This window comes from Heliconius melpomene, chromosome 2, assembly GCF_056956725.1.
Source record: "Heliconius melpomene rosina isolate 202511_hmr_F chromosome 2, ASM5695672v1, whole genome shotgun sequence".
NCBI lineage: Eukaryota > Metazoa > Arthropoda > Insecta > Lepidoptera > Nymphalidae > Heliconius > Heliconius melpomene.
The window spans coordinates 8,525,343-8,550,899 of NC_140390.1; the positions used below are offsets into that span (position 1 = coordinate 8,525,343).

Consider the following 25,557-nt stretch of genomic DNA (forward strand, 5'->3'; position numbering starts at 1 on the left):
GTTAAATTAAAATTTGGGTCGCGTTGGGATTTAAACCCACACTTACTAAAGAACATGTATACATTTATATTAAATAGTAGCTTTAGATTTCTTCCCATATAGCAGGGTGGGTAGAGAGAAGTTGTTGAAACACGTAGTTGCTCAATTTCTGCCGAATTTCAGAGACAATGTGTGTTAAATGGCGGAACTCATGTCACGCTTTGTCTGTTACATTGATAAAATAATGTCTTTAGCTTCACAATCTATCCCACACACAGTAGGAGGCAGAGGGAACCTAGGAACTAGGTGTTTAGGCCACTTCCGTTCTCCATTATTCGGTAAATTTTTCTTAAGACAACGTTATATTAAAAAAATAAAAAAAAAATTCTCGAGTGAGGTTCGACTCCGTAACTATCGCGTACAGTCAAACTCCACTGCGCCATGACGACCTCTAAATGTATACAGATTGCATTAAACAGTTTATTTATGAATTTTACATACATATATTAATAAAAACATTTTAAGTTAAAATACTTTATAAACGTATTTAACTATAGTTTTAAGTACTCGCTTGAGTATTCTACACATGTTGAGTATTATTTATAATGTATGTCAAGAGGAGAAGACACGGAGATCGATCGATCTCTCTACACTCTTGCAATCTGAGATAACACATATAATTTTTTGAACAGTACTTCTTTACATAATTGTCAACTAGTACCTATTATAAGTTTAGGTATCACCTATAAATATTCGGTTTTCGTTCGGACTACGATATTTTATATGGGAACCTCGTTTTTTTCTATCCCTGTAGGTTAACCTCAGTTCACCTAAATTCAGTAATTTCATCTGTCTATTACCTGTCAATCATCCAGGAACGGAAGAGTTTTATTACAAAAAATTTTCGAGTCTAGCGTCTTGCCTTGGGTAAACTAAATAAATAAAATGTCAGTTTCAAAATTTTTGCTAATATAATTAGGATATTGTTTATTGGCATTTAGAACTAACCAAGCCATGACAGGCTGGTGAAATGAAAATAATTTAAATATATACATTAGTTACACGGCAAATACAACATTCCTTTATTACTAGTTAGAATAAACTACTAGTTAACAAATATATAAATAAAATAGTATAGCTCTTGTTTTCTGTCTATAAAATTACACCAAAACCGGTCCCATTTATATTTTCATTACACAAAAAATGCACATAATCAACATTCTTGTTTACATCGTGAAAAATAAAGAGATTAAAGTTAATCCAAATAAGTACAGGATTAGTAGAAAATAATATTTTCAACAAATCATCCATCATTGAACTAGAAAATAAAATTATTTTGTATCTAGTAAATAAAAAAAAAGTAACCTTTTTTTAGGGCAAGGTCGTTTTATATCGTTGATTTTAATGATAATATACACAGCGTTTAAACCCACTTGGTCTCCCACTGTAATTGCTATACGTAACGAGAGTTGGCGTCATTTGCATTGTACTTGCATAGATTTGAAAGGTATATAATGGATAGACAGAGTTTCTTAGTTTTATAATTTGTAAATCCCGTACACAGCAGGGTAGACAGAGGGAACCTAGTGGTAAGACACTCAGTTCCTCACTTTCTGCCGAATTCTGGAGGCATTGCGTGCTGAGTGGCAGAAATAAACGCCGCGCTTTGCCTCGACCCCAGAGCGAAGAAATGGAAACATAATAATAGTTTATAAACTTTGAATGTAGCCTGATTGGAACCTACACCTTATAGACATTGAGACTTTCATCTCTATATATTTTCAGTGCCTGCGATAATAGATAGTTGGTTATATTAGACATTAAAATAGGTACTATACGATAAGATCTCCTATAACCTTCCTCGATTGGACCTATCCAACACAAAAGAATTTTTCAAGTCAAGTTCCTGAGATTGCTATTTAACAAAACAAACTTTTTGAATTTAGACCATTGCTACAAATATATTCTACTAAGCTGAAGAGCTAGAAGTAAAGACGAAAATAATAATTTATAAAATATTTGAACATTCGATCGATACCCATCATCATAGAAAATTTCAGCAAGAATATAAAGTTGAAAAAGGATTTTACAGGCAAAATTCTGCACGAAAATGAATAGCGATTCCGCACCCCCATGGGAAATGTTACGTAAGTGCCAATCAGCTCGTTCGATACTCACTACAAAATTCTAGCAGGCCTTTATATATGCATATATAGGTGTATATGTATGTAGATACCCTCAACATACTGTGTAGATACATATATGAGAACTGGGGGAAATTCGTTGGGAAAAAAAGAATGCGTTGGGTATCTGGATATCCTGTTAGGAACTTAGTGTGAAGTTAACACTAGGATCCCTCTACCTGCTTTGCATGAAGCTAAAAAAACAGTTACAATATCAAAATCAACCCCAAACGTACGAAACATACAGTTTCTCCACCAAAATGCGATGACGACAAAACCTTATTATGCGCAGAGAAATAAAAAACCAGAAAAAAAAACAGTTACTAACCGAATTCAACGAACACCTAAACCTTTTGTTGTTTTGACGATCTCACGTTGTTGTAATTGTAAGAAATTCTACATTTTGATAAGAGATAAGGGACGAGGCCAGTCGTGGCGTAGGGGCACAAACGGTTGTAGGTTCGATCTTCACTCAAACAAATGAAATAATTATGTAAATTTATGTTTTCGTTCCTTCGCTATGGTGTCGAAGCAAAGCGCGGCGTTGAGTTACGCCACTCAACACGTAATGTCTCCAGAATTCGGTGAAAAGTGGGCAACGGCAGCGTCTATAGTGTGTACGGGATACTGCGTGAAGCTGATTTATTTATTTGATTTGATAAGAGATATCTCGAGACCGTTGATAAAATTACGCGTACGTTGTCGTCCTGCTGACTGGGACGACTTGACTTCAACGAATTTGAACCTTATACGTGGTAAAATAAGGTATATTTTATGTTGTTTGTTTATATATAGTGCGACGTTGCCGCACTTCCAGCCGCCATTTGCAACTCGGGTGAATTACGCCACGGCGCTCTCAAAATAAAAACAATACGTTATATTATAGCGTTAGTTATGTGTGGCAAATTAAATTAGTTACAGTTATATATAAATGGAATGGGAATGTGTGATTGTTTGTATGAAAATTAGGTGATTTTTGTTTTTGGGTAGTATATTTTGGCTGTGTATTTTTATTAATGTGTATTTGCGTTGTACACGGTGTTGAGTTGCGTTGTTTAAAACTATGTATTGAAAATTTGGTGGAAAGTGGCGAACGAACTGTCTTAAAATAAGATTTAAAATAAGAAAAAAAGGAAAAACCCAAAGAAAAAACTGATTATACCTTCTAATTTTTAAATTATATACCTAAATTCTTTTATATTTTAAACATTTATTCATTTTATAGAGAGAATACAAAACTTCAAAAATCAGTAAACAATGCCTCCTTTAAATACAATTCTTAGTATACCTAATTTAATTCAGTCTAGTAGGATTTTGGTTTTGCTTGAGTTCTTTCAGACATTTCTAGAACAATGACTAAATAATTTCATTAAAGAGAATTTTATTAACATTTTTTTGTTTTGTCGTCATTTTAATTATATTTCATTTGGGAAAAATAAATAACTTTTTTAAATAACTAAATCTAAATAATTGATGAACGACAATAATAGGAAAAATATCATGTGTTTTTTAATGAAGAACTTTAGTGATGGCTTGATTTTGGGATCACAGATGCAAAATAAGCTGTTATAAGTGCTGTGTATGGAAAAAGAAGAAGCAGTAAATTTTGTACAACATTTTGATCTATTGAAATATAATATAATATTCTTTATTGAATAGATTATTTAACTATAAAATAGTATAATAGTAGGATGTTTAACATTTTTTTTCCAATGTACTAGAAAGACAACTGTTTACAACAAAATAATTCGAACCTACTATTTCCTAGAAATATTCTTTAATTCATTCATGTAAAAATGTATTCGTATTTTTAACATTTTATGGGCTGTAACTCTAGAATGAGTCAAGTTTATTGGAAAAACTGCGGAATAGTTAAGATGCCTGGCACGATGTGTCATTCCGCCTAGTCGTAAAAAAAGTAATTTACAATATTAATATATTATTTATAATCTGTTGCTACAGGCCGAATATTTAAGAAGTCCTTTTTAAATATGAGACTAATATTGTATTTTTCCTATTATTTATTTTTATTTAACAATTATATTATTTAAATTATACTTACAAGAATTATAGAACAATATATAAGAAAGTCTAGAATAATAATAAAACTACAAATTGAGCACTAATCACACAACAGAATTCGCTACGTGATAAATTACCGGACGTTTTTATCATTTGTTTTAATCACATTGATAATTGATTGATTGATTGATTAATTGATTAATTATGTTAAATTGAAAAGAATTTCACTAAGAATCAGCAAAACATTTTAAAATACAACAATTTGTTTGATAATTTATTTTGCACTTACGTGAAATAATTTTATTCGGAAATTTTTTTTACAGATACATTATGTACGTTAAATAATATTTTTCGCATATTAAACAAACATCAAGATTGACGCGTTGTCAATTCAGTTGGTCAATCTCGCGTCAGTCAGCGGTTGAAACGCGATGGAGACGGACGCGCGCACACCTTCGCCCCCCGCGTCGCTCCCCGCCTCGCCCGTCCCTTCGCCCGACTGCTCATACCCGAGACATAATGTAACAAAAAAATTCATACTAACATTAGAAAGCCTTCCGGTGCTCTGGGATAAGAACAATCAACATTATACGAATAAATACAAAAGACACGAAGCAGTGCTGAAGCTTCTTACAGTACTTAGAAGTAAACAATCCGACGCTACTGTGCTTGACGTCAAAAGAAAGATCAATAGTCTCAGAACAAATTATAGACGCGAACTCAAAAAGATTATTGCACGTCAAAAATCAGGAGAAGAGTGCTTACCTACAAGTTGGAACTTCAAATACTTAGGTTTTTTAAATAAAAATGATGAAATGTTTCTAGAGGTAGGTAGTTGAATAATTTTACATTTTTCTATTATTTTTAATATATTATATGATTTATAAGCAATTTTATGAATTATCAGGCTCCCATCTCCACAATTGTGCTATTTACTAAGTAATTAAACATAAATTAATATTTATTATATATTTTTAGATGTCTCAAGCTCAAGATTCTTTATCTGAGAAGATTGATGAGTCCGCCATATATTTACAACCGAGGGGCTCGTCGCCTGAATTCGAGACGCCTGATCCTATAAGGTTTTCACCCATCAAGCAATGTGAGGATAACTCTAATCATCAGACAGAAAATTACAGTTTCTCATTGACTCCGGCAATAACCGCAAATGCCACTGCGCTATATTGGACAGAGAAATTGTCGAGATTAAGCAACACGCAGAGAATTTATGCGGAGAAAGCCATTAATGAAATTTTGTTTGAAGCCGAGTTGGGTACTTTAAATAAACATTCTGTTAAAATTAATGAAGATAATTAGTTCATTATTCTGTAAGGTTTCATTTGGATGTTGATTATAGTTTTTTTATTAAATTATTTAATTTGTTTTAAATATTAATCCCTCCGCATATAATCTTCAAATCCATGACGTGAAAGAGTATTGCAAATAAAATGGCGAAACTCAACGCCACGCCTTGCCTCAACACCAGAGCGAAGAAATGAAAATAATAATTAAAATAAATATTTTTGGAAAGTAAAGTAAATGATGGTAAATAATAAGAAATGCCAGGGATTTTTTAATAAAAATTGACAGTTTCTGTCAATCACGTCAAATTGGTCAATCATGACGCAGATAGCGAAAATATACATAAGTTATAAATAACGAATGCACATTTATTTATAATACAAACTGCACCCGCAACTTCGTCTGTATGGGAAAGTAGATTTGACAAATTCGATGATGCAATATTTAAAATTAATTAACTTCTTTAATTATAATTGGATTGAAATAAAAACAAAATCACTAAATACTCTACGGTTAAGCTGCGTTTTTGAAATAAGCGTGTACAAACGCATAGATAAACAGACAATTTAAATAAAAACATTGTTTTGGATTGTATTACTATTTATTCACACACCTTCAATAAATGGTTTTCTCATATATTTATCTACCATGTACCGACCGACCTATCAGTTACAATTTTGTTTGACGTACATATATATAGATAATGTACAATGTGGTAGATGGAAAGTGGGGAACGGAGTGCTAAAACACTAGGTTCCCTCTGCTTACTCTGCTATATGAGGGATACAGCGTGAAGCTTAAAAAAGAAAAAAAATGTAGATAACGCATAAAGTATTTTAATTTAACGCGTCAGTGGTTGTAAAGTAGCTGGCTTCGAGAAAGTCAACACTGATATTAACTTGAATCTCACTCAACTCTGGCAGTAGCTACTTGTTAGAACTGCGCGGTGATTGAAGCAATATTTGTCCATCTGTCCTAAACAAATCAAATATTGAATATGTCTTTGGTGGACTGTATAAGAATATTATTACAGAGAGAAAAATAAGTCTTCTTAAGTCTAGTAAGGTTTAGGCTTCTTTTAAATAAAATACGTTTGTTTACATTTCTAGCAAAAAAGAAATTTGGACGAACGGCGTTGTTATATATTTAGCACAATTACTGAAATATTCATATAATTCTGGACCTGACTGATTTGAACTAACGACCTTTTAATAAAAACACCTTCCCCTTCTTCTTAAGCAAGACGCCAATAGATTTCTTTGTAAATAACTATAAATTAAACATAAATAACTAATAAATAACTATAATTTATAATTTATATATACGAGTACTACTACATAGCTATAAATTATAAATTAAAAATTAAACTACGGTGATAGCTGGCAAGTAGAAGAAAGTTATAATGGCCGGTACTTTTAATGTGTGTTGTGTAAGATGAATTGCGTAATATCCTTTATTTCTTATTCTGGAATTAATATTGATATTATAGACAACGCTATAATAGTGCAGTTGGAATGTATATGTTAGTTGTGAGTTTAAGCGGGCGAAGCCGCGAGCGGGTCGTTAGTCGACAATAAAATAGTATTAAAAAGTTTTTCCTTAATAGATACTTAAAGTTTCGTATAATTAACTACAACCATTTAAAATGGAACAAACGAAACGATGTTGTTAGAAATTCGTTTTGCTCTTTATAGGCTATTTCAGAACAAATTTAGTAGCAATTTCGAATCTACATTTTAGTCGTATAGAGAGTAAAATTACTTTCTGTTTTTTGGGATTTACGCTGTATTCTGCATGTAGCAAGATAGACAATCGAACCCACAACCGTTGCAGTCAGACACTTTGCCGATGCGCCAAGACGGCGTCCTAGTAAGATTTCACTAACATTTACTTTTAGTACTATATTTATAAAGCACTAGCGGCCCACTCGCGGTTTCACCCGCGTGAACTATTTTATTATTAATTTCTGTCTCCATGACTACGTCCTAGTGACGTCTATGCAAAATTTAAGACTTCTAGCATTTGTAGTAACGAAGTTTCATACAAACTTTCGACCCCAAAAACAACCCCTTAGAAGTCGAATATTGTAAATTCCCGTCTTAGCGAGCACCTACGTCCTATAAGTAACTCCTATGCAAAATTTGAGATTCCTAGCACATGTAGTTTCTGAGATTTCGTGATGAGTGAGTGACCTTTCGATTTTATATATATAGAAGATAAAGATTCATATAAAGCACTTTTCACGGATATCTGCACTTATTGTACGTATATTTAATCTGTATTATACAAATACAAAGAAACATAACTAGTTTAAAACTAAAATTCTTATATCATTTTATAATCCTACCGTACAAAAAGGTAGAAGTGCTAAAACCCTTTATAATATCTAGACCGAACAGCATTCTCCATTTCTCGCCAAAATAAAGAAATTGCTAAATAACTGGCATATTCAATACCGTCGTTTGCATAATCCCCAAACCTGTATAGAAAGCCGAACCTGTGTAGAAACGAAGGTTGATATTCTCGTTGCTTTAAAAAGGAAACTTCTAGATCTTTTTTATCGGACACACACACACAAACAATGTGGCTCTATTGTGATTTCTGAGAAAAGTGTTTTGTGTTTTTTTTCGTGTCACGCCATACATATTTCAATAGACGCAAATATGCGAGTAAAATCTTAATAAACCTCACACGGTGTAATTTATAGCTTTATAAATCCTGTGAGATTGTCACGGCGTATGAATTTCTTTCTATGTCATATATTTCTATGAATTTATGGAGAGAAATGTAGCAATATAGTCGAATGTGAGATTTGACTTTCGTTTTTCATTATCTGTATTAAAATGACATTGTATAAGTAAATGTCAGAATTATTCATTCAATAAGTTTAGACAACAAAGAATATAGATAATACATAAATTTTGCACATAATTAATGTATATCTTAAATTCTTTTTTTTAACTTCAGAGTAACGCTTGTGCACCTGCGCCACGACTGGCCTTGGTATCTTAAGTTTCTTTGATAAAACTGATAAAAGTTATTGCTGTATTTTTAAAGAGCTATTGATAATAAAACAATTATAGCTACAAAACTAAAAAAAATGTTCCCTTCGCCTACGGAAATTGGACCATCAGAGGGTTATATTACTTTTACTGCGGAGAATTGCCGTTATTAGAAGCCGTCGAACAAAAATTTCTATCAAGATATTTTCTGTACCTAATCACATCTTAATTGGATGATTGGACGAGGTATTACAGCTATGGCATTAGTGGAAAGCAATATAAGACATTAATTACTATTATTTATTAGAGGAGGTTATTAGGTGCTCTTGATATCTGTAGTCTTATTAAACTTGAAGGAAAATATTATTAATTGAATTCAACAACTTATTTTACCTGAAAAAGTACTAAAATCATTTTCGTCCGTGCTAATTTCATAAGAAACTCCACAAACAGTCAAAATTAAACAAAAATCCAAAAAACATAATAAAACTTAACACAATTACTGATCAAGGCAAACGTCAAATTAATTTAAAAAAAAAAACAAACCAAAACAAAACATAATCTGTGTCATATATAATCTGTACACACACACACACACGCACACACACACGTATACACAAACATCGCAAGTATTCATCGTATGAATGGTGGTGCGGCAACATGGCGCCTCGCGCGCGCCGGTCGCGGGACGGCAACGCCGCATTGATTCAACTCGTATTTACGCGGCCTCGTCATAGTTCTAGGGTGAGGGTATCCTGTACTATACGTTGGTACGTTTTATTTATCATTTGTTTTCCAGTGTAGGTTCAAATTCGGGAAGAAATATAATGTACGGATTTTGAATGTGTGTTTTCTATAAACTACAGAAAGAATGTTTATAGCTTTGTATATAAATATTACTATTATACAAATCTATCTTATATATGAAATATCGAAAAGAAACTACTGAAAATGACAGATAAAGTTATACATTTACTAATACAATCAATTATTATTATCAAAATCCTGAAATTATTTCTTGACAAATAGGCAAGGTAAACTGGAATTTTCATTAAATTAACTTATTATAGCCATAATATCGTTATTAAACTTAAAATTCGAATTTAAAATCACTTGAAATTTTAACTTTACAGAGCAGCTAACATAAAATTTTTATATCGCGTTGCGAGAGACGGGAGCGAATCTTTGCATTTCAAACCAGCTTTTTAATATAAAATATAACCGTATCACCAAAATAATGTTTATTCATAAATTTTTACAATAGATTTTATGAATATTATAGTGATGTGACACTAACATCTGTGTGTTTGTCATAGTCAAAGGACATATATCGAGAAGGCGGCTGCTTTCTTTTTTTTTATTTTCACGCTGTGTATTAGTTGTAGTTATAGGTTAGAGGGAACCTAATTTTAAAACACTCCAATTTAAGGCGACGGTTCTGGGTTCTATCTTCATTTGAGGAAATAAGTTATTTTAAACTAAATCCCGCTCTCAACTGAAAAGTCTTAACAGGTCATACCTATGTCGCTATACGGGTAGCTGCTTTTACAAAATAGATATTAAACAAAATATTAAAAACACAAGTCACGTTCCATTAAAATTACATAAAAAGAACATAACATTATATATCTATACCATATATGTAAAATGGCAGCGTATATCATTATAATTGTTTAGTATAAACGGTGTCAGTGGGTTCAGTTTATGGTGCCAAACGCCAGTGAGTCACGCTATGGAAGTCACGGCGGTAATTGTCCTCGTAACCTCGGTTACGATATCGAAAATAATAATAATAAGTTTAACAAGTGAATTTATAATGTATAGTAAAATCTATTTACTCCGGTAGTAATAGTAGTGTTAATATATTTTTTAATTATTATAATAGAAAAGAATGTGAATATCAAAATATAGATTAGTATAGTTTCACGCTGTTTCAGTGGTTATAGGAGGAAAACAGAGGGCATTTAGTGTAAAGACAATTCATTTTCTACTTTCTGTCCGAATAATAGTTTCTGCGTGTTAAGAAGCGGAACTTAACGCTGCTCTATATCTTGCAAGAGCAAAGAATGAAATTAACTCTCAACCATCGCGTAATATCCCATGACACCACAGTGGTATAGTATAGTAGAAGATATAGTATATATAGGTATAATAAAATAATAGAAGATATCAAAAAATATATAACAGTAGACTTTAAAAAAATTTAACAAAAATGATAAACCAGACGAAACAAACTTTCATAATTACAACACGAACGACTCAGACATCCCATAAAATACAATACCTACGTATTGTACGGCCGGGATTTTGCGAAAAGCTAAAACATGTCACGTTTCGCGGGTCACCGGGTAGCTGTGGCCTCAGCGGCCCCAGCCCTCCCACATTGGGAGGACTAGGAGGCTAGGAGGGTACACGAGGGTATAGTATACGCCTGAAATGCCTTAGAGGCCCCGAGAATTCCTACTGTGCGAAATATTTCGCAAAAATCCTGAAATACCTCCGAGCCAAATGGAAATTTTAATTTGTTTTAAATTTAAACATTTTCCAGCGAAGTGCCTCGAATGTACGAGTATATACGTATGGAACGGTAACGGTAATAATAATGTTGTTTTTGTTAGTTTTCATTTAATTATTGTCTGGAGTAAAATATTATTTTGTATGATTATTGTAGTGTTTTTTTTAGCTTTAAGCTGTATTGCAGAAGGGTAGCCAGACGGAACCTAAATAGTGTTTATGACACTGTATTTCCTAAGCACTGCCCAATTTTTAAGACTTAAGAAGAGAATTGTGTGTTGAGTGTTGGAACATGCCAGAGATAGAAAAGGGCAAACTCAAACGCATGGCCATCGTACTTACAGATACGTGTTCGCAGAGGAAACCTGGGAACTTGTGTTCCGTTCCCATTAAGGCACTTGCGTTATCCACTTTCCGCCGAATTAAAAAAAAACGTTTTAATTAGTTTTAATTTAATTATTGTCTATAGGTAATGTAATAATTATGGTAGTTCGTTTTTACTGTACTATCAACTATTTTAACGACGTTACGTGACAGCAGGTGAGTTGAATATTCATCTAATGCTAAATGGTGACCTTTGCAGGCAATGCAACACTGTATAAGGTATTCCTTGCATTTGATATTTTTATTTATACTAGAAAGTAAATATAGAGAGAAAGAGAAAAAGAGAGAAAAGTTTGTGAAGCACCTACATTTTTTATTTTTGTTGGGCAGTCACTTTCGCTTATTTATAAAAGTGCTTAATGAGCCAATTGTCCACTCACAGCAGAGAACAGTGTCTAAACACTCTGTTTCTTCCATATCCACTCAACCTTTAAAACATTGAGTGTAGAGTTCCACGGTATGCATTGTATTGTTGCTAGAGCGAGGAAATGAAATTTCTCATTCTCCTGAGTAGGAATCGATCCCACAACCTTGCTTCCGCTGTGCCACTGTGTCAAGACAACCACATATCTAAACAAACTAGCAAACTAGCTATTAGAAAAACTGAAACGAAACTATAATAACAACATACTATTATGTATTAAAAGTAAAAACGTTAAAATTCTTCTTTAGTTTTACATTTATTTTAATGTGCAAATAAAAGCAACCTTTTAAATTAGTTCTAACAAAGTTGTTTATTTCGCAACAATTGAAGTGAACTTCTTTTACAATGTTAATTAAAGACTTTTACTTGTTTTTATTGCATAGAAAATATTTATTTATATAAGATTGTATAAAACATTCAATATCAACTTAGTAAATGGAAAAACAATTTATATTTTTTTAATATTTATTCTATCATATGCCTGCCTTAGAAAACTCTAAAAAACATTCAACAATTAAATATAAGACATGGTACTCAGGAATGTGACCTTTCGTGTTTATTTTTTCTAGCTTCACGCTGCATTAGGCACATAGCAGGGTAGATAGGGAACCTGGGAACCTAATGTTGAGGCTCTCCGTATTTATTAAGACACTTTGAGTGAGTGGCATAACTCAACACCGAGTTTTATCTCGTTACCAGAGCGAAGAAATGAAAATATTAAACATTTTCATATCCTCGAGTTAAAATCGAACCCACCAGTCGCGTTTACTTTTGCATTCGTGGCCCTGCGCCACGACTGGCGTCAATCTACATCATTCCAACTTTATAATTATTTTAAAATCAATATTATCAGCAATGCGCAGAAACTGCATAATGATAAAAACACAAGAGATATTTGTGCTCCATTTGGTAGATTTAAATGAAATTTATTTAAGTTATATGAAACTATGGAACTAATATTTGCCAAACTCAAATAGCGCAGTGTGAGTCAACACGGCCGTTGGTATTTCTGTTAAAATCGATAGAAGTGATAAAGTATTGTTTTTACGTATACACTACGTATAATAGTTATAGAGGCCAGTCGTGGCGCCGGGACATAAAGTGTGACTGTAAACACTACTGGTTGTGGGTTCGATTCCCATTAGAGGAAATAAAATATTTATTTAAATTTATATTTCGTTTTGCTCTAGTGTTGACGTAAGGAGTAGCGTTGAGTGCTGTTGCTGTGTGCGGAATACACCGTGTATGACTCACAAAGCAGGGTAGGCAGAGGGAATCTAGTGTTAATACTCTCCGTTCCCCATTTTCCGCTTAATTCTGGTGGCATTGCCTGTTAAGTGACAGAATTTAATGTCACGCTTTGCGTCGACATCAGAACGAAGAAATGAAAATATTAAATATTTCATTTCGTCGAGTAAGAATCGAACCCACAACCAGTGGCGTTTAAGAAGACTTTATCTCTAAAAAACCCATATCATTTCCACACAATAAACACAGCATAATTATATTAATTTAATATTATTATACAAATTAACCAAATTTCTTGTATTAAAACTCGTTAGTTCTAGAACATTCTGTTATCTGAACACCCATCACAGAGCGTACAGTAGTAAAATTCTTTGTTCCCCACAATGTGTTTCTTATCTTTTATCTTTTAATTCGACTTCGTAATGTTTGTTGGGGTCAATGGCCTCGATGAATACTAATTATTATAAAAAACTTTAAATGTTAGAATATTTAAATATGTTGCATTTTAATAAAGATTTACATATTCTATTAATATTGTTTGAGATATATATTTATTTTTTAAAATGTAGATTTTGCGGGGAAGGATAAACCGTAGTGGTAAGTCATTTTGATGCTGTCATTAAAATCTTTACTTCTTTACATACATGTATTAAAAAGCTAAAGAATTCGTTTGAACGCACTTTTCAGGAACTTCAGCTGCGAACAGCTTCAGCTACGAATTAAAACATATTTTTGTCTTGAATAATCCATTTATTCGCTATAGATAATATTTAAATTAATACGGTAATAGTCCATAATCAAATGGCTTTGTCGAGTGAAATACTTTTTTTACTATGTATTTGTTATTGGATAACACTACTTAGCGTAGAATGTGTTCTAAGCACTGAAAAATGTAGTGACGTATCACTAAACCGCCTCGGCTTAAGTGCAAATTGTTAGAAAATTAAAAAAAAAAATTGTTTAATAAAATTTTGCACAGATGTGCTAAATATCAAACCCAATAAGTACCTACGAGGTATCTACCTATAAAAACAAAATTCTAAGAACCCTAAATAAACATGAAGTATCTACCTGCATTTCTATATCACACAACTCAACGAAAAGGCTAAAAGAGATTAGGTTATAGTTGCAGTCACTGCACTCTTGCATTGTTACTTACATACAAACCGACCTCCATACTAAAATACACCATAACTTATTACAATAAAGTCGATTTTCCTTAACAAAACTTTTGTATTAGTTAATTTACAAGAATTTAAAGCAAATTAGACTGTGTTACAAGAGAATAGAGTATATTTTAAATTAGATAAGTAAAAGTGCAGGTAGTCGAGCCATGAAGATGCAGATCTCCACAATTCACCGGATGTGTATTGTATTGCAACTGGTGGTGCAAAAACACTATGGAATAGTGATGTGCCTTATACGGTTTTTTTCTTTTTATTTTTTAATAATTATGATTGTAATTATTCAACATTATGCCATCATTATTGTTTGTATTCATGTATTCTGTTATAATTGTGTCTGAACTAATAATAGCTGTGGAAGTAAAAACACTATGCTGTAATATATTACAGTATAGTAAGTAAGTAAGTTAAGGAAAACAGGTTCACCTTGTATCCCGCATACTGCAGGGTAGGCAGAGAGAACTTAGTGTTAAGACATTCGCCGAATGTTTCGTTGCATTGCGCGTTGAGTGGCGGAATTCAACGCTGGGTTTTTGTCTTCGTGTAATGAAAATATTAATTCATTCCTTCAAGCGAGGATCGAACTCACAACCGTCGCGTTTCAATTACCCCCTTGTGTCCCTTTGCCACAACGCCCTCTCGTTTACTATAATTTGTTATATTATCACTATATTCTTATCAACACAGTGTTATCAAATATCATGTAATGTTTTTAAATTATGATTGGTTTGTAATTGTGTTTTAAGTGCATACTGCATATAATACTTGCAGTAAATTATATTTTAAAGACAAAAAGAAAGTAAAACTTTTTATTTAAAATAAAGGTTTTATTAGTCTAGCAAATATTTATATGTAGGTATGTTATATTTTTAGGATTGGGTAATATTTCAATATGATATATGTATATATAATGTTTGTATTTGTATATCTGTTCACAAATCGACGATCCTTCGTGATTTTAATTATCAAGACATTAAGAATAAATCTTTTGTATTAATATACAATTTTCCACATTCTGCTGAAAGACCTAAGTACATAGAGCGCGAGTGACAGATGTCAATGTCATACTAGGTATATTTAAAAAAAAACCCTTAGAAAATTAATATTCCACTATATCACTTATTGCGAAATTAATAAATAAAAATTACAAAAGAAATATTATTTCAAAAGAAATATACTATCTTTCTCTTGCTATAACTCAAAAATAAAATACATGGGTATTCCCAACAATACATGGGTTACATGGGTGTGTCTCATAGAGCAGGCCACTCTTTGTTCGTTCGTACAGCAGGTGTTTACTTTGTTAATGCCTTTACACGTACAATGGACTAGAAATCATGCGAAAATATATATATATAAATCGTTGTATTGGAGATTTTTCACGTTTATTGATTGGGGAATGATTATTGAAAAATTTTTTTTTATATATCTCTGCTCTGATAGGGAATGGAGGAAGAAGTCAGATCTGGCGCAGGAGACCCTGCTATGTGCGGGATACAACGTCAAGGTAAAAAAAAATGGAAAACGGAGTGTTTTTGCTCTAGTATCTGACTTACCAGAGCAGTGAAATAAAAAATTATCAATTAATAAATATACAATATAACATAACTAAAACGAACAAATATACATACATACATTAGTTCGTAAGTTTAATAGACATCTAGTTCTATTTATAGAGCACGTGAGTCACCGACCACGGATCATAATGTTATTTAACTGACTAGGTTTTCAGTGCAGCATCTTATCTTTGGCGTGCTTTAACCGTCTTCAAAAATTGGAAGTTTACGGTTTTAATTGGAGCTTTACGTTGTATCTCGAAGATTGCAGGGTAGGCAGAGGGAACCTAGTGTTAGGATACTCCGTTCCTCATTTTCCATCGAACTGTGCACTAAGGCACTGAGTGTTGAGTGAAGGAACTCAACGTGTCCGCACTTTGCCTTGTTACCTGAACGACGAAATGAAAATTACAAATATTTCATTAGCTCGTTTCTAAACAATAGAACTATTACTAAATCTTACAACTTTTACCCTCTCATTTCATCCCATAGGTATTGCATTTCAGAAACTACTATGCATAAACTTATAAGGGCTATAGAGAATATGCAGTTTAAACTTTATAAATATAATACTTGATACTGTCTTTTAACTTTTCCTGTAAAGTGACAAGAGTAGGCAGAAGAAACGTAGAGTTAAGACGAACGAATTCAAGATATTACGCGTTGAAAGATGAATCCTAAACAACGCATTTTTGTCTTCAAGAGTTCTAATAATAAATTCCCCGATTGGGAATCGAACCAACAACCACCACCGTTTCCAGTCACATCGATCAACGCAATATTTCCACACCGTGACACAAAAACAAAAATAAAATAACTATTTCTAATGTCTATTGTTATTCTACATCAGTTTCTATACTATATATAAATATATACAATCGATATATGTACGTAATTAACCTACTTTGTCTGCCCTACCGCAACCTTTGCTCATATTATATGCAAATCAACGCTCGCATGCTTCCATTGGATGCATTTATGGTTTGTATTGTCTACTAATAATGATCGGAAGGTTACGGGTTCACATCTGATGTGGATTGGAATGTTTATAGCTAGGTGGGCAGGAGGGTGTTAAAACTCTCCTTTTTTAGGCATTTATCCATTTACAAATGGGCAATAAAGTTTATTTAATTCGAAACACTAGTTCCTGATATTAGTGCGTATAATCAAACACACACACATTAGCTTTATAATACTAAGTATAAACATAGACATCCCTAGAAGAGAATTTGAACTCACGACCGTCGCGTTCAGTCAAGCACAAATGAAACACGTTAGAAAAGCTTGTCTATTTCGCTAATTCGGAACGTCAGTCTAAATTTATAATATCTCAAAGAGATCCCATTTCAAAAGCCGCCATTTTATAGTTTTATTTACGAACATCCAGACAGATTTACTATACAAGTTTTTAATAAAAAGTTCGAGTTGAAGTGAATATTTACACTTTGGGCCTCGCATGTTGGGAAGGTTAGATTACATGACGTTTAAAGTTGTACTATGAGGTCCTGAAATATAGTCTGGTCTAGAAATATTTTAAAGAACTCGGACAGCTTCTGACTGTCATCGCGATGGTTAAGGGTTTGATTCTTACTCAGAGAAATCAATTATCTGTATTGACTTCGCCCTGGTAAGAAAATGCGGCGTTGGTTCCGCCACTTAATGCAATTTCAGTTGAAAGACGGAGAAGGGAGGGTCTTGGGGAAAAACATAAAACTATATTGAAAATACAGGATTTGAACCCACGCTCCTACCTATTTTTATCCAGACATAATGAATATGAATGATCATAGCCTTATATTAAATTTATATCGTGTTTACCGACTTCGTACTACAATTAATTAAAACAGGCTACATTTTATAAAAAAAAGTCTTTCGATCCTTTATAGCAAATGAACTCTAGCGTGTAATTTTTTTATTGATTTTTAAATGACTTTTGTTTGAAAAGTAAAGAGTTTAGAGAACGAGTCAATAGCGTTACATTCAGTTAACAGTGAATAGGTACTAATAAATGCCAGATTTGTATCGCGCTTTGATATTACTGGTAAACTTTGATTTCTTGGCTTGCAACGACGGTGGAATAGATATTTAGTTTTTGGTCTCCCCCATAAGATAGCAGGGTAGGCAATGGAAATCCCGTGTTCCACCAAACATTCCAAACATTCCGTTCCCCACGCACCGCTTAATACTCGAGACATGACGTGTTGAGCGGCGAAACCCAACGCCGCGGGTAGTTTTGTTAAAACACGGTCTTGTTACTAAAGTAGTTCCCTCTAATTTGAATCGAGTTTAAAGTCAGCTGTAGTCTGTACCGCTGCACCACTACGGCCTACATATATTAATAATATAAATGTTGGCTTATATAGTAATAGTATAATTATAGAAATAATAATACATTTCTTTCATTAGAATTGTAGGAATGGGAACCAAGTCAGTGTTAAATAAAATGTTGATTTGAGAGGAAATTCTGGCTAACACTAAGTATGGTGATAAGATCAAACTCGTACGAATCTATCGATGTTTATTTTTTATACTAATACTTTCATTTGTATTCTTTGCGAAATAGGTAAAAAGTTCTTAATTTTACTAGAGAAATACACGACACTGTTATTGAAAATCTATTAACAACTTCACCCATAACTTCAAACAATCAAAACCAAGATCCAAAATTAACCTATAAATGAACAAAAATCCCAAAAACTATGATAAAATAAAAATAAATTAGCAAAAAATGAAAAACGCGGCCCCCACTGGAACTTGGAAGTGGGTCGAAGCGGCAACGCCGCGTAGCGGTACCGGCGACGCGCTGTTGCCGCACTTCACATCTACATCAATACCGCGTGCTCTGCCAGTTGCCACAGACCCACTACGGAGATGCGGGATTTTGCTTCAAATGGTTCAATTTAAATTATATTACTATTTTTGTCTTTTTTGGTGTTGAATTTTTTATTTATAATTTTATAATGTATTTATTAAGTTAGTTGACAGCTCGCTTTAGAGATTCATGAGAAAATACGTTTAAAGTTTTCGTAATACTATCTTTTAAAACAGGATATTGTAATATACTTATATTTTTTGCGTTTTAGCGCCTGCCAGCAATAATTATAGAAATCGATCACAAACCATATAAATTATAACAAATAAAAAAAACGTATACTTAAGATTAATCGTGTATTATTACAGGCGTTGTCTAGACGTTAGTTTTTCTTCATTAAGAGTAGATCTGAGCGCCCACGCAACTAATATTGTTTGTTCCAATAAAAAAAACTGGTTTGATCTGTCTCAGTTCTCCGCGTGCTGTTAGTGTGATATTAATGTTGCCGACGCTTAGAATTTGGCTGTCATGTTTGATAAACAACACGTATAATTGGTGCTTCAAGTTACATAACGAAAATGATAAAAATAAAATATAGATAATTAAAAAAACATATATAGATAATTACTTTTTATGTTTTTTATATATATACTTTTAAGTTAATTTAATATTTATATCATAATCTTATAACTTAAATGTGTTAATAGAACTATAGTAAAACACAAGAAAAAAAGAAACATGACATTCAAAATGGCGCCAATGAAAACATGAAAAACCTATCTTTATATGCTATATGTAATTAAAATTAACAAGTTAAAATATGTATGTGAATTACAATCTAGCACAAAACTTAATGAAGTCGCTTAGAGAACTATCGACAGCGGCAGGCTTAAAGCAGAAAGCGGATGGCAATCGTGAATAGGGAATATAGGTCTAACATACGTCTAATATATGTATCGATCTTTATGAACTATTACTATTTAACTTTTTTATCTTTGGACATCTCTATTCCTCGTTATGCGTACTACGCATTGAATCTAGTCATAAGGCACTCCGCTATTCTCTTTATTCCTATTTGGAGATATTTTGGCTAGTTTAACATATTTTTTGTTACGGTATTCCAATTAATTTTGAATATAAACATTCCAAAGATAGCTATATGGAATCTACAACTATTGCATCTACACTCAAATATTTCTCAACTACGCTACGATGCAATAGCATCATAAATTAAATTTTAAATAGATACATTAAAAACACTATTCAAAAACTAAACAATACCTAATGATATAAAATAAGCACCACAAAATAGAGCTAGAAACCCAAACGTAACAGCGCGAGCTGGCAACGCCGCGTTTTATTCAATAAAAAAATAATAATTTCACCGCAGCCATTGCATCGTGGCACTTCCATATTTTTAAATTTTAAATGACGTTTGAATAATATATGTATATACTGGATACATTAAATTTATCTGTGGATTCTTTATTTAAAAAAAAAAAACTTTTGCAGCATTGCGTCAAAAATAAAAAGGCGGGCTTAGAAATGTCGGATCCGTGGAAAATATAAATATACGGCACGAGAGATTTCATAGTGAGGTTATATCATATTTCATATTTTAATAATTTATTGTATATAACTGACAAGAATCTATATAATTATACGTGAAATATGTAGATTAATAATTTCATTTTTTTTATTTATGCTTTTTAAGCGTGTAATTTGGTCATAAATTGTTGTGCCAATGTCACGAAGAATGGAGAATTCACGTAGAACCGATGAAGATTGATCGTTTCATGTAGTACATACTAAAAAAATATATAAATAAATGACTATGTAGCAAAAATACGTAAAGGATTATTATAAAAAAAATATCCTTTAATAATATATCTTCTAAATTTAAATTAAATATATGTTTATATAAATAAACTAGCGGCCCGCTCGCGGTTACACCCGCGTGAACTATGTTATTATTAATTTCTGTCTCCATGACTACGTCCTAGTGACGTCTATGCAAAATTTGAAATTCCTAGCACTTGTAGTTTCTGAGATTTCGTGATGAGTGAGTGACCTTTCGATTTTATATATATAGATTACGTTATTCATGAGTTCAACCCGAAGTTATAATATATATGAATTCGTCGAATTTTAGCAATTAAGCTTTCGTAGGTGAGTATAATAATATGTTAAAATAATGTAAAATTAATTTGACTAATGTAATCATCGATTATTTTGTGCATATTTCTAAATATGTATTCCAACTTGTTGAATATTATCTTATATTATTTTACTTTAAATTTTCATGAAGACAAAATTATTTATATTTGTTAAATTTTCAGAATATTTTCTAATAAAAAAAATGTCCTAGCTATAGATTATGATTAAACTCAAATGCCGAAATTATAAAATCCATAATACATCATATACAACTTATTTAAATATAACAACTCAGATTACACCTATATATAAAAATAGCAGGTGGCAGACTGTCGGTAGATTTCTATTTAAAATGTAACATAAATAATGTAGTAATTACACGCCGCACCTTCGTCCCTTGTAACGAACGTGGGCTAAGTTGAATACCTAGCTTAGTTAAGTGGGCCATTGTTTAGTTTACTGTTTAGATTACATGAAATCTATAGAAGCTATTTTTAATTACATAATATTTACATAACGAAACAATTTAATTGCAGATGTGCTGCCAATTTACAAAACGTCAACATCATATAGATTAAAAATTTGTTTTATATTTCTTACAGATTAAAAACATACATAGATGCAATGCTTTTTAATCTGTGAGAAATCTAAAGAAAAGTATCTAAAACTGGTAAACTTAAGACAGAGTTACGTAAGTAAACGCTGTACAGTATTATGGACGAAGAGCTTAACGCAACGCGGACATGCGACTGCCGCGTCGCAGGTCGCAGGGGGCGGGCCGACCGACTGTCGCCCCGCGCCCGCGCCCGGCGCGACGCGGCAGTCGCAAGCCTCGACTCGAACTGAACGTGCGTCAGTCTTGTCGCAATATTTACGAACACTTTTCATTACTTTTATAAGTACATAGTTTTATTGAGAAGTGTAAATTATCAGACAATTCAAGGTAAGTGACATAGTATAGCTAGGGTGAAAGTTACAAAAGTCACAATATATTCGGTCTAAGGTAATATTAAAAACGCGCCTTCAAAAGATTCTTTATAAGTAAAAGTCGTATATTATCTGTGGTATATATATTAAAGTTTGACATTTCTATACTGTTTTCAAACAACAAAAATTATATCAACTTAATTTCGTATTTATAAAACAGAACATAGAAAGAAACACGCTTATCAACCTATCACGTAAAACGTATAGACTAGTGGACTGTGACTTGCGAACTGGTTCTACCGCTATACTAATTACTTTCTTATATATAATATATCGTAATTTACTCACGAAATTACAAATGTAGCAATAGGTACATAAAAAATATAGTATTTAAAAGTTTAAGATTTCGCTAAACATCAACATAATTTTTCAATTTTTTTTTTATATTTTATATATTCTAACAAATTTCTAACTTAAAGATCGTTTTAGGCAATAAATAATGATACGTAAAACACTGTATCAATTGAACCCGGTATGTCTGATCGAAGAGATCAAGAAACGTCCAGGTCTGTACCGCACGGAACAGCCAGCTGATAGAGAGGAGAAGCTACAGCTGTGGAAGGAAGTGGGAGCAGCTATATACAGCGATTGGGATACTTTTAACAAAGCCACTGCTTATGATAGAGGTATTCTACTTCTTTTTTATAAGGATAGGTGGGCCTTAACACTATCTTCACTATGCCTACCTTGCTATGTGCAGGATGTAGCGTGTAGCTAAAAAATATATTGAAAAAGCATTTCGTCTGTCCAGTGTTACAATTGCAAAGGAAATGGCGATCTCTCCGCGACGCGTACAACAGAGAGCTGAGAGCAAGGAGGGCGGTGCCACGCGGCAACAGGCGTGTGTATATTTACTTTAAACGTATGAGCTTTCTGGGAGGATTCGAGGGCAGTGTTAGTGATGAGTAAGTAATTCTTTAAGGTTTTTTTTAGGATTTAGTCATAAAAAAGAAGGAATTTAATAATTTACTCCAATCTTATAAATTCTTCATCATCGTGTGAGATCAATCATCTCTTACTATTTTTTCCTTACCTTAAAAAACGAAATAAAAAAAGAAAAAATAGTTAAATAGTTGAAAAGAAGGTCAATGTTCCATCCCCATGTCACTTACATAACCCCGTAAAGACAAAGGCCTATCCCTAAGTACAATCGTCCAATCAGGGCCGGACAAGTGCGGTAACCTGTCCGGAATATCCTGTAGGGAGGGCAAAGGGTGGAAAGGGATTTAATTCTGAATAGGGGCGGGGATGCTATTTATATGTGAGAGTTTTGATCTAAGTGTGAATAAGTATTTTGTTTTGTATAAAATTGTTTAATTTTAAATTATGATATGTTTTATAAATGTGTTGTATCGAGATAGGATTTGAACGTAGAACCATCGTATGCAAATACTTTACAATTACGTTGTAGCAAAGTCGTAAAACTTTTCAACACTTAATTATTTATTAGATGTAATCAATAATTACAACTCCAATTTAATGCCTATTAAGACTAATTACCATTAATTAAGTCCAAAAGGATTTAGCTAATTACAATTTAAAAAAAACGACGATTTACAAATTTCCTTTTTAGCGACGACCAAGATGGCAACCAAATAATATTTACAAATCAACCCGAAGATCCGTTATTCAGTACAAATACCCACAAGCCGAAAAAGAAACGTCGGAAGAAGTCCAGCTCTGATGACGAACAGCCTCCCGAGGAATTGGAGATGCCTGTCTTCCCCGTGGATATATCGGATGATAGTGATAGTGATAAGTTATTCCTTTTGTCCTTTCTGCCGGAAATGAAGCTGTTACCCTCGAATATAAAGATGTGGGCTCGTGCCCAAATAGCTAGTGTTATGCAGGAGGCGGTTAGTTCTCATTATAATAATTCGATACCGAGTGATAAAAGTAATATGGTGAAGTATAGACGGGATAGCTCAGAATGACTGTTTAATATAATTTTGTATGTATATAAATATATTATAAATAGATTTAGGTTTTATTTATATTGTTAAATTTAAATTGTTATTCATAATACTAAAAAAAATTATAGTATTTAGAAAATTAACACAATACGACCGTCTTTTTTCTTTTTTTTTAATCTATTGGCTTTTACAGCGACAACAACAACGACATTAGTAAAATATGAGAGCTAAAATAGATAAAGATTCAAATAAAAGAAAATCGATATAAAGCAAGTAAAATCGATACTGTAATAAGTATAATCGATACACGATAAATCATTTCTAGGTTTAAGATGTATACTAGTTATATTAATTAGTTCATCACGCAAGGCCAGCCGAAGTTGGTACCGTGTTCATAGGTTCATTTCTATTTCAGGGTGAATCATAGTTTATTTAAAATTAATAATTTGTGATTTACAATTTTACTATCATTATTTCATGAAAAATAATGTAATTTATGCCTTTCCTTTAGATGATATAATTAAAATTATAAGCTACTTCGCTTAACACTTTCCGTTTATAGAAAATAAAAGTTAAATTGCATTAAATCATACTGTAAATAACTTTAAAATTTGAATATTAGAAAGGCACTTTAAATAAATTCATAATTCCTTTATATTTTAAGTAGTATTGGCTAGCTTTGTTCTAATGTAATATTAAATAATAATTATGCTTTCCATTTAAAGTTTTAACTAAGCCTTAAAATATCCATTTACTGTATATAATTATAAACGATTTATGACGTATATATTGTGTATTTTTTGGAGAACTTAGGACCAAATAGTTTTTTTTCACTTTTATTAGTTTTCTTTGTATTATAATATTATATTTAACTAGTATGTTAAATAAAAACTTTTAAGTTTGATAGTCTTTAGTAAGGCATCTGGATTCTATCATGAAGCATTTAATTGTAGTAAAAAAATAAGTTTTGAGTTTCCCATAAAGTATTTTGAACTATATTTTTTCTCTAAATATATATAAATAATGTAAATATTGTTTTATCATTATTTTTTGTGTTCTCTTATCAAGACAATGTGTAAGATAAATTACTTAGTAATGCCACTTTGGACAATAATGTATCTATTTTTATATATTTGGATAAAACAAACTGTCAGTGTGATGTCAGCTAATTTGTATAAAAAAAAACTTTTTAATTCCTAATTTGTTTCTATATACATATAAATATTTTCTTATTTATTATTGAAATATAAGCTACAATTAATTAAATAAATAAGATAAAATCCATAAAATATCTCTAAAAAACAGTTGTTTTTCAAGCAATACTATTAAAAAGTTTTTAAAAATAAAAAGCTCATGTTGTGAATTTTTGGTATGAATAGTGTACTTGTTGTTTAAACTGTTGTTAATCTTGCTCTACAATATTAAGGAATTACAATAAACTTTTGTACGTACTTGGTATTTTTTTACTTTCTTTTCCTTGTATGTAATACTTAGAATTGGTAAGATAACGGTGTGTCATAAATATAGATAAAATTAAAATCAAAATTTACATTCATACACATTTTTTTGTTTTCAAATTTTTTTTTTATATTGTGAGAATATTATAACATAAAAATAAACAATTTTCCATAGAATTTATACGTGGCCACATCCGTGGTATCCAATGAAAAACAAAGTCGAACTAATCAGTAACCAAAACACCTAGTCAGAAGGCAATTAAAACTATTTAAATAATTATTCCCCGACCGAGAATCGAACCCACAGCCATGCCAAAAATAATCATTTATTTTCACTTATGTTATTTTATAAAACAACAAGAAATATAACTAACTAGAAGTTAGTATAAAGTTAAAAGTATGTGCCGAGCACGCGCCTCTAGTCACGACCGCC

At 32.0% G+C, this 25,557-nt stretch overlaps 3 protein-coding genes across 4 annotated transcripts in view; 2 read left to right on the plus strand and 1 right to left on the minus strand.

The window, feature by feature from the left end:
- The window catches only part of Smr (nuclear receptor corepressor smrter), a 125,552-nt gene that overhangs the window by 64,735 nt on the left and 35,260 nt on the right, over window positions 1-25,557 (minus strand). The window lies entirely within an intron of this gene.
- On the plus strand, window positions 4,521-5,557 carry LOC146540743 (uncharacterized). Its single transcript, XM_085204485.1, has 2 exons — window positions 4,521-5,011; window positions 5,163-5,557. The coding sequence occupies exons 1-2, from the start codon at window positions 4,616-4,618 to the stop codon at window positions 5,499-5,501; spliced, it is 735 nt and encodes a 244-aa protein (XP_085060611.1). The 5' UTR covers window positions 4,521-4,615; the 3' UTR covers window positions 5,502-5,557.
- Window positions 21,554-25,115, plus strand: LOC146540744 (uncharacterized). 2 transcript variants are annotated; one of them, XM_085202992.1, is made up of 4 exons: window positions 21,554-21,710; window positions 22,184-22,380; window positions 22,506-22,659; window positions 23,328-25,115. In XM_085202992.1, the coding sequence occupies exons 2-4, from the start codon at window positions 22,194-22,196 to the stop codon at window positions 23,686-23,688; spliced, it is 702 nt and encodes a 233-aa protein (XP_085059118.1). In that variant the 5' UTR covers window positions 21,554-21,710; window positions 22,184-22,193; the 3' UTR covers window positions 23,689-25,115. The 2 variants fall into 2 exon arrangements, with proteins under 2 accessions (XP_085059118.1, XP_085059125.1); XM_085202999.1 differs by having other exon boundaries at window positions 21,577-21,710; window positions 22,174-22,380.

What these genes read in the sequence shown, in the direction of transcription:
- LOC146540743 (XM_085204485.1), top strand. Translation starts at nt 4,616, where the DNA reads ATGGAGACGGACGCGCGCACACCTTCGCCCCCCGCGTCGCTCCCCGCC. An exon ending in ATGATGAAATGTTTCTAGAG is followed by an intron (nt 5,012 to 5,162) that starts GTAGGTAGTTGA and finishes ATATATTTTTAG; the next exon opens with ATGTCTCAAGCTCAAGATTC.
- LOC146540744 (XM_085202992.1), top strand. Translation starts at nt 22,194, where the DNA reads ATGATACGTAAAACACTGTATCAATTGAACCCGGTATGTCTGATCGAA. An exon ending in AGCCACTGCTTATGATAGAG is followed by an intron (nt 22,381 to 22,505) that starts GTATTCTACTTC and finishes TCGTCTGTCCAG; the next exon opens with TGTTACAATTGCAAAGGAAA. An exon ending in GAGGGCAGTGTTAGTGATGA is followed by an intron (nt 22,660 to 23,327) that starts GTAAGTAATTCT and finishes TTTCCTTTTTAG; the next exon opens with CGACGACCAAGATGGCAACC.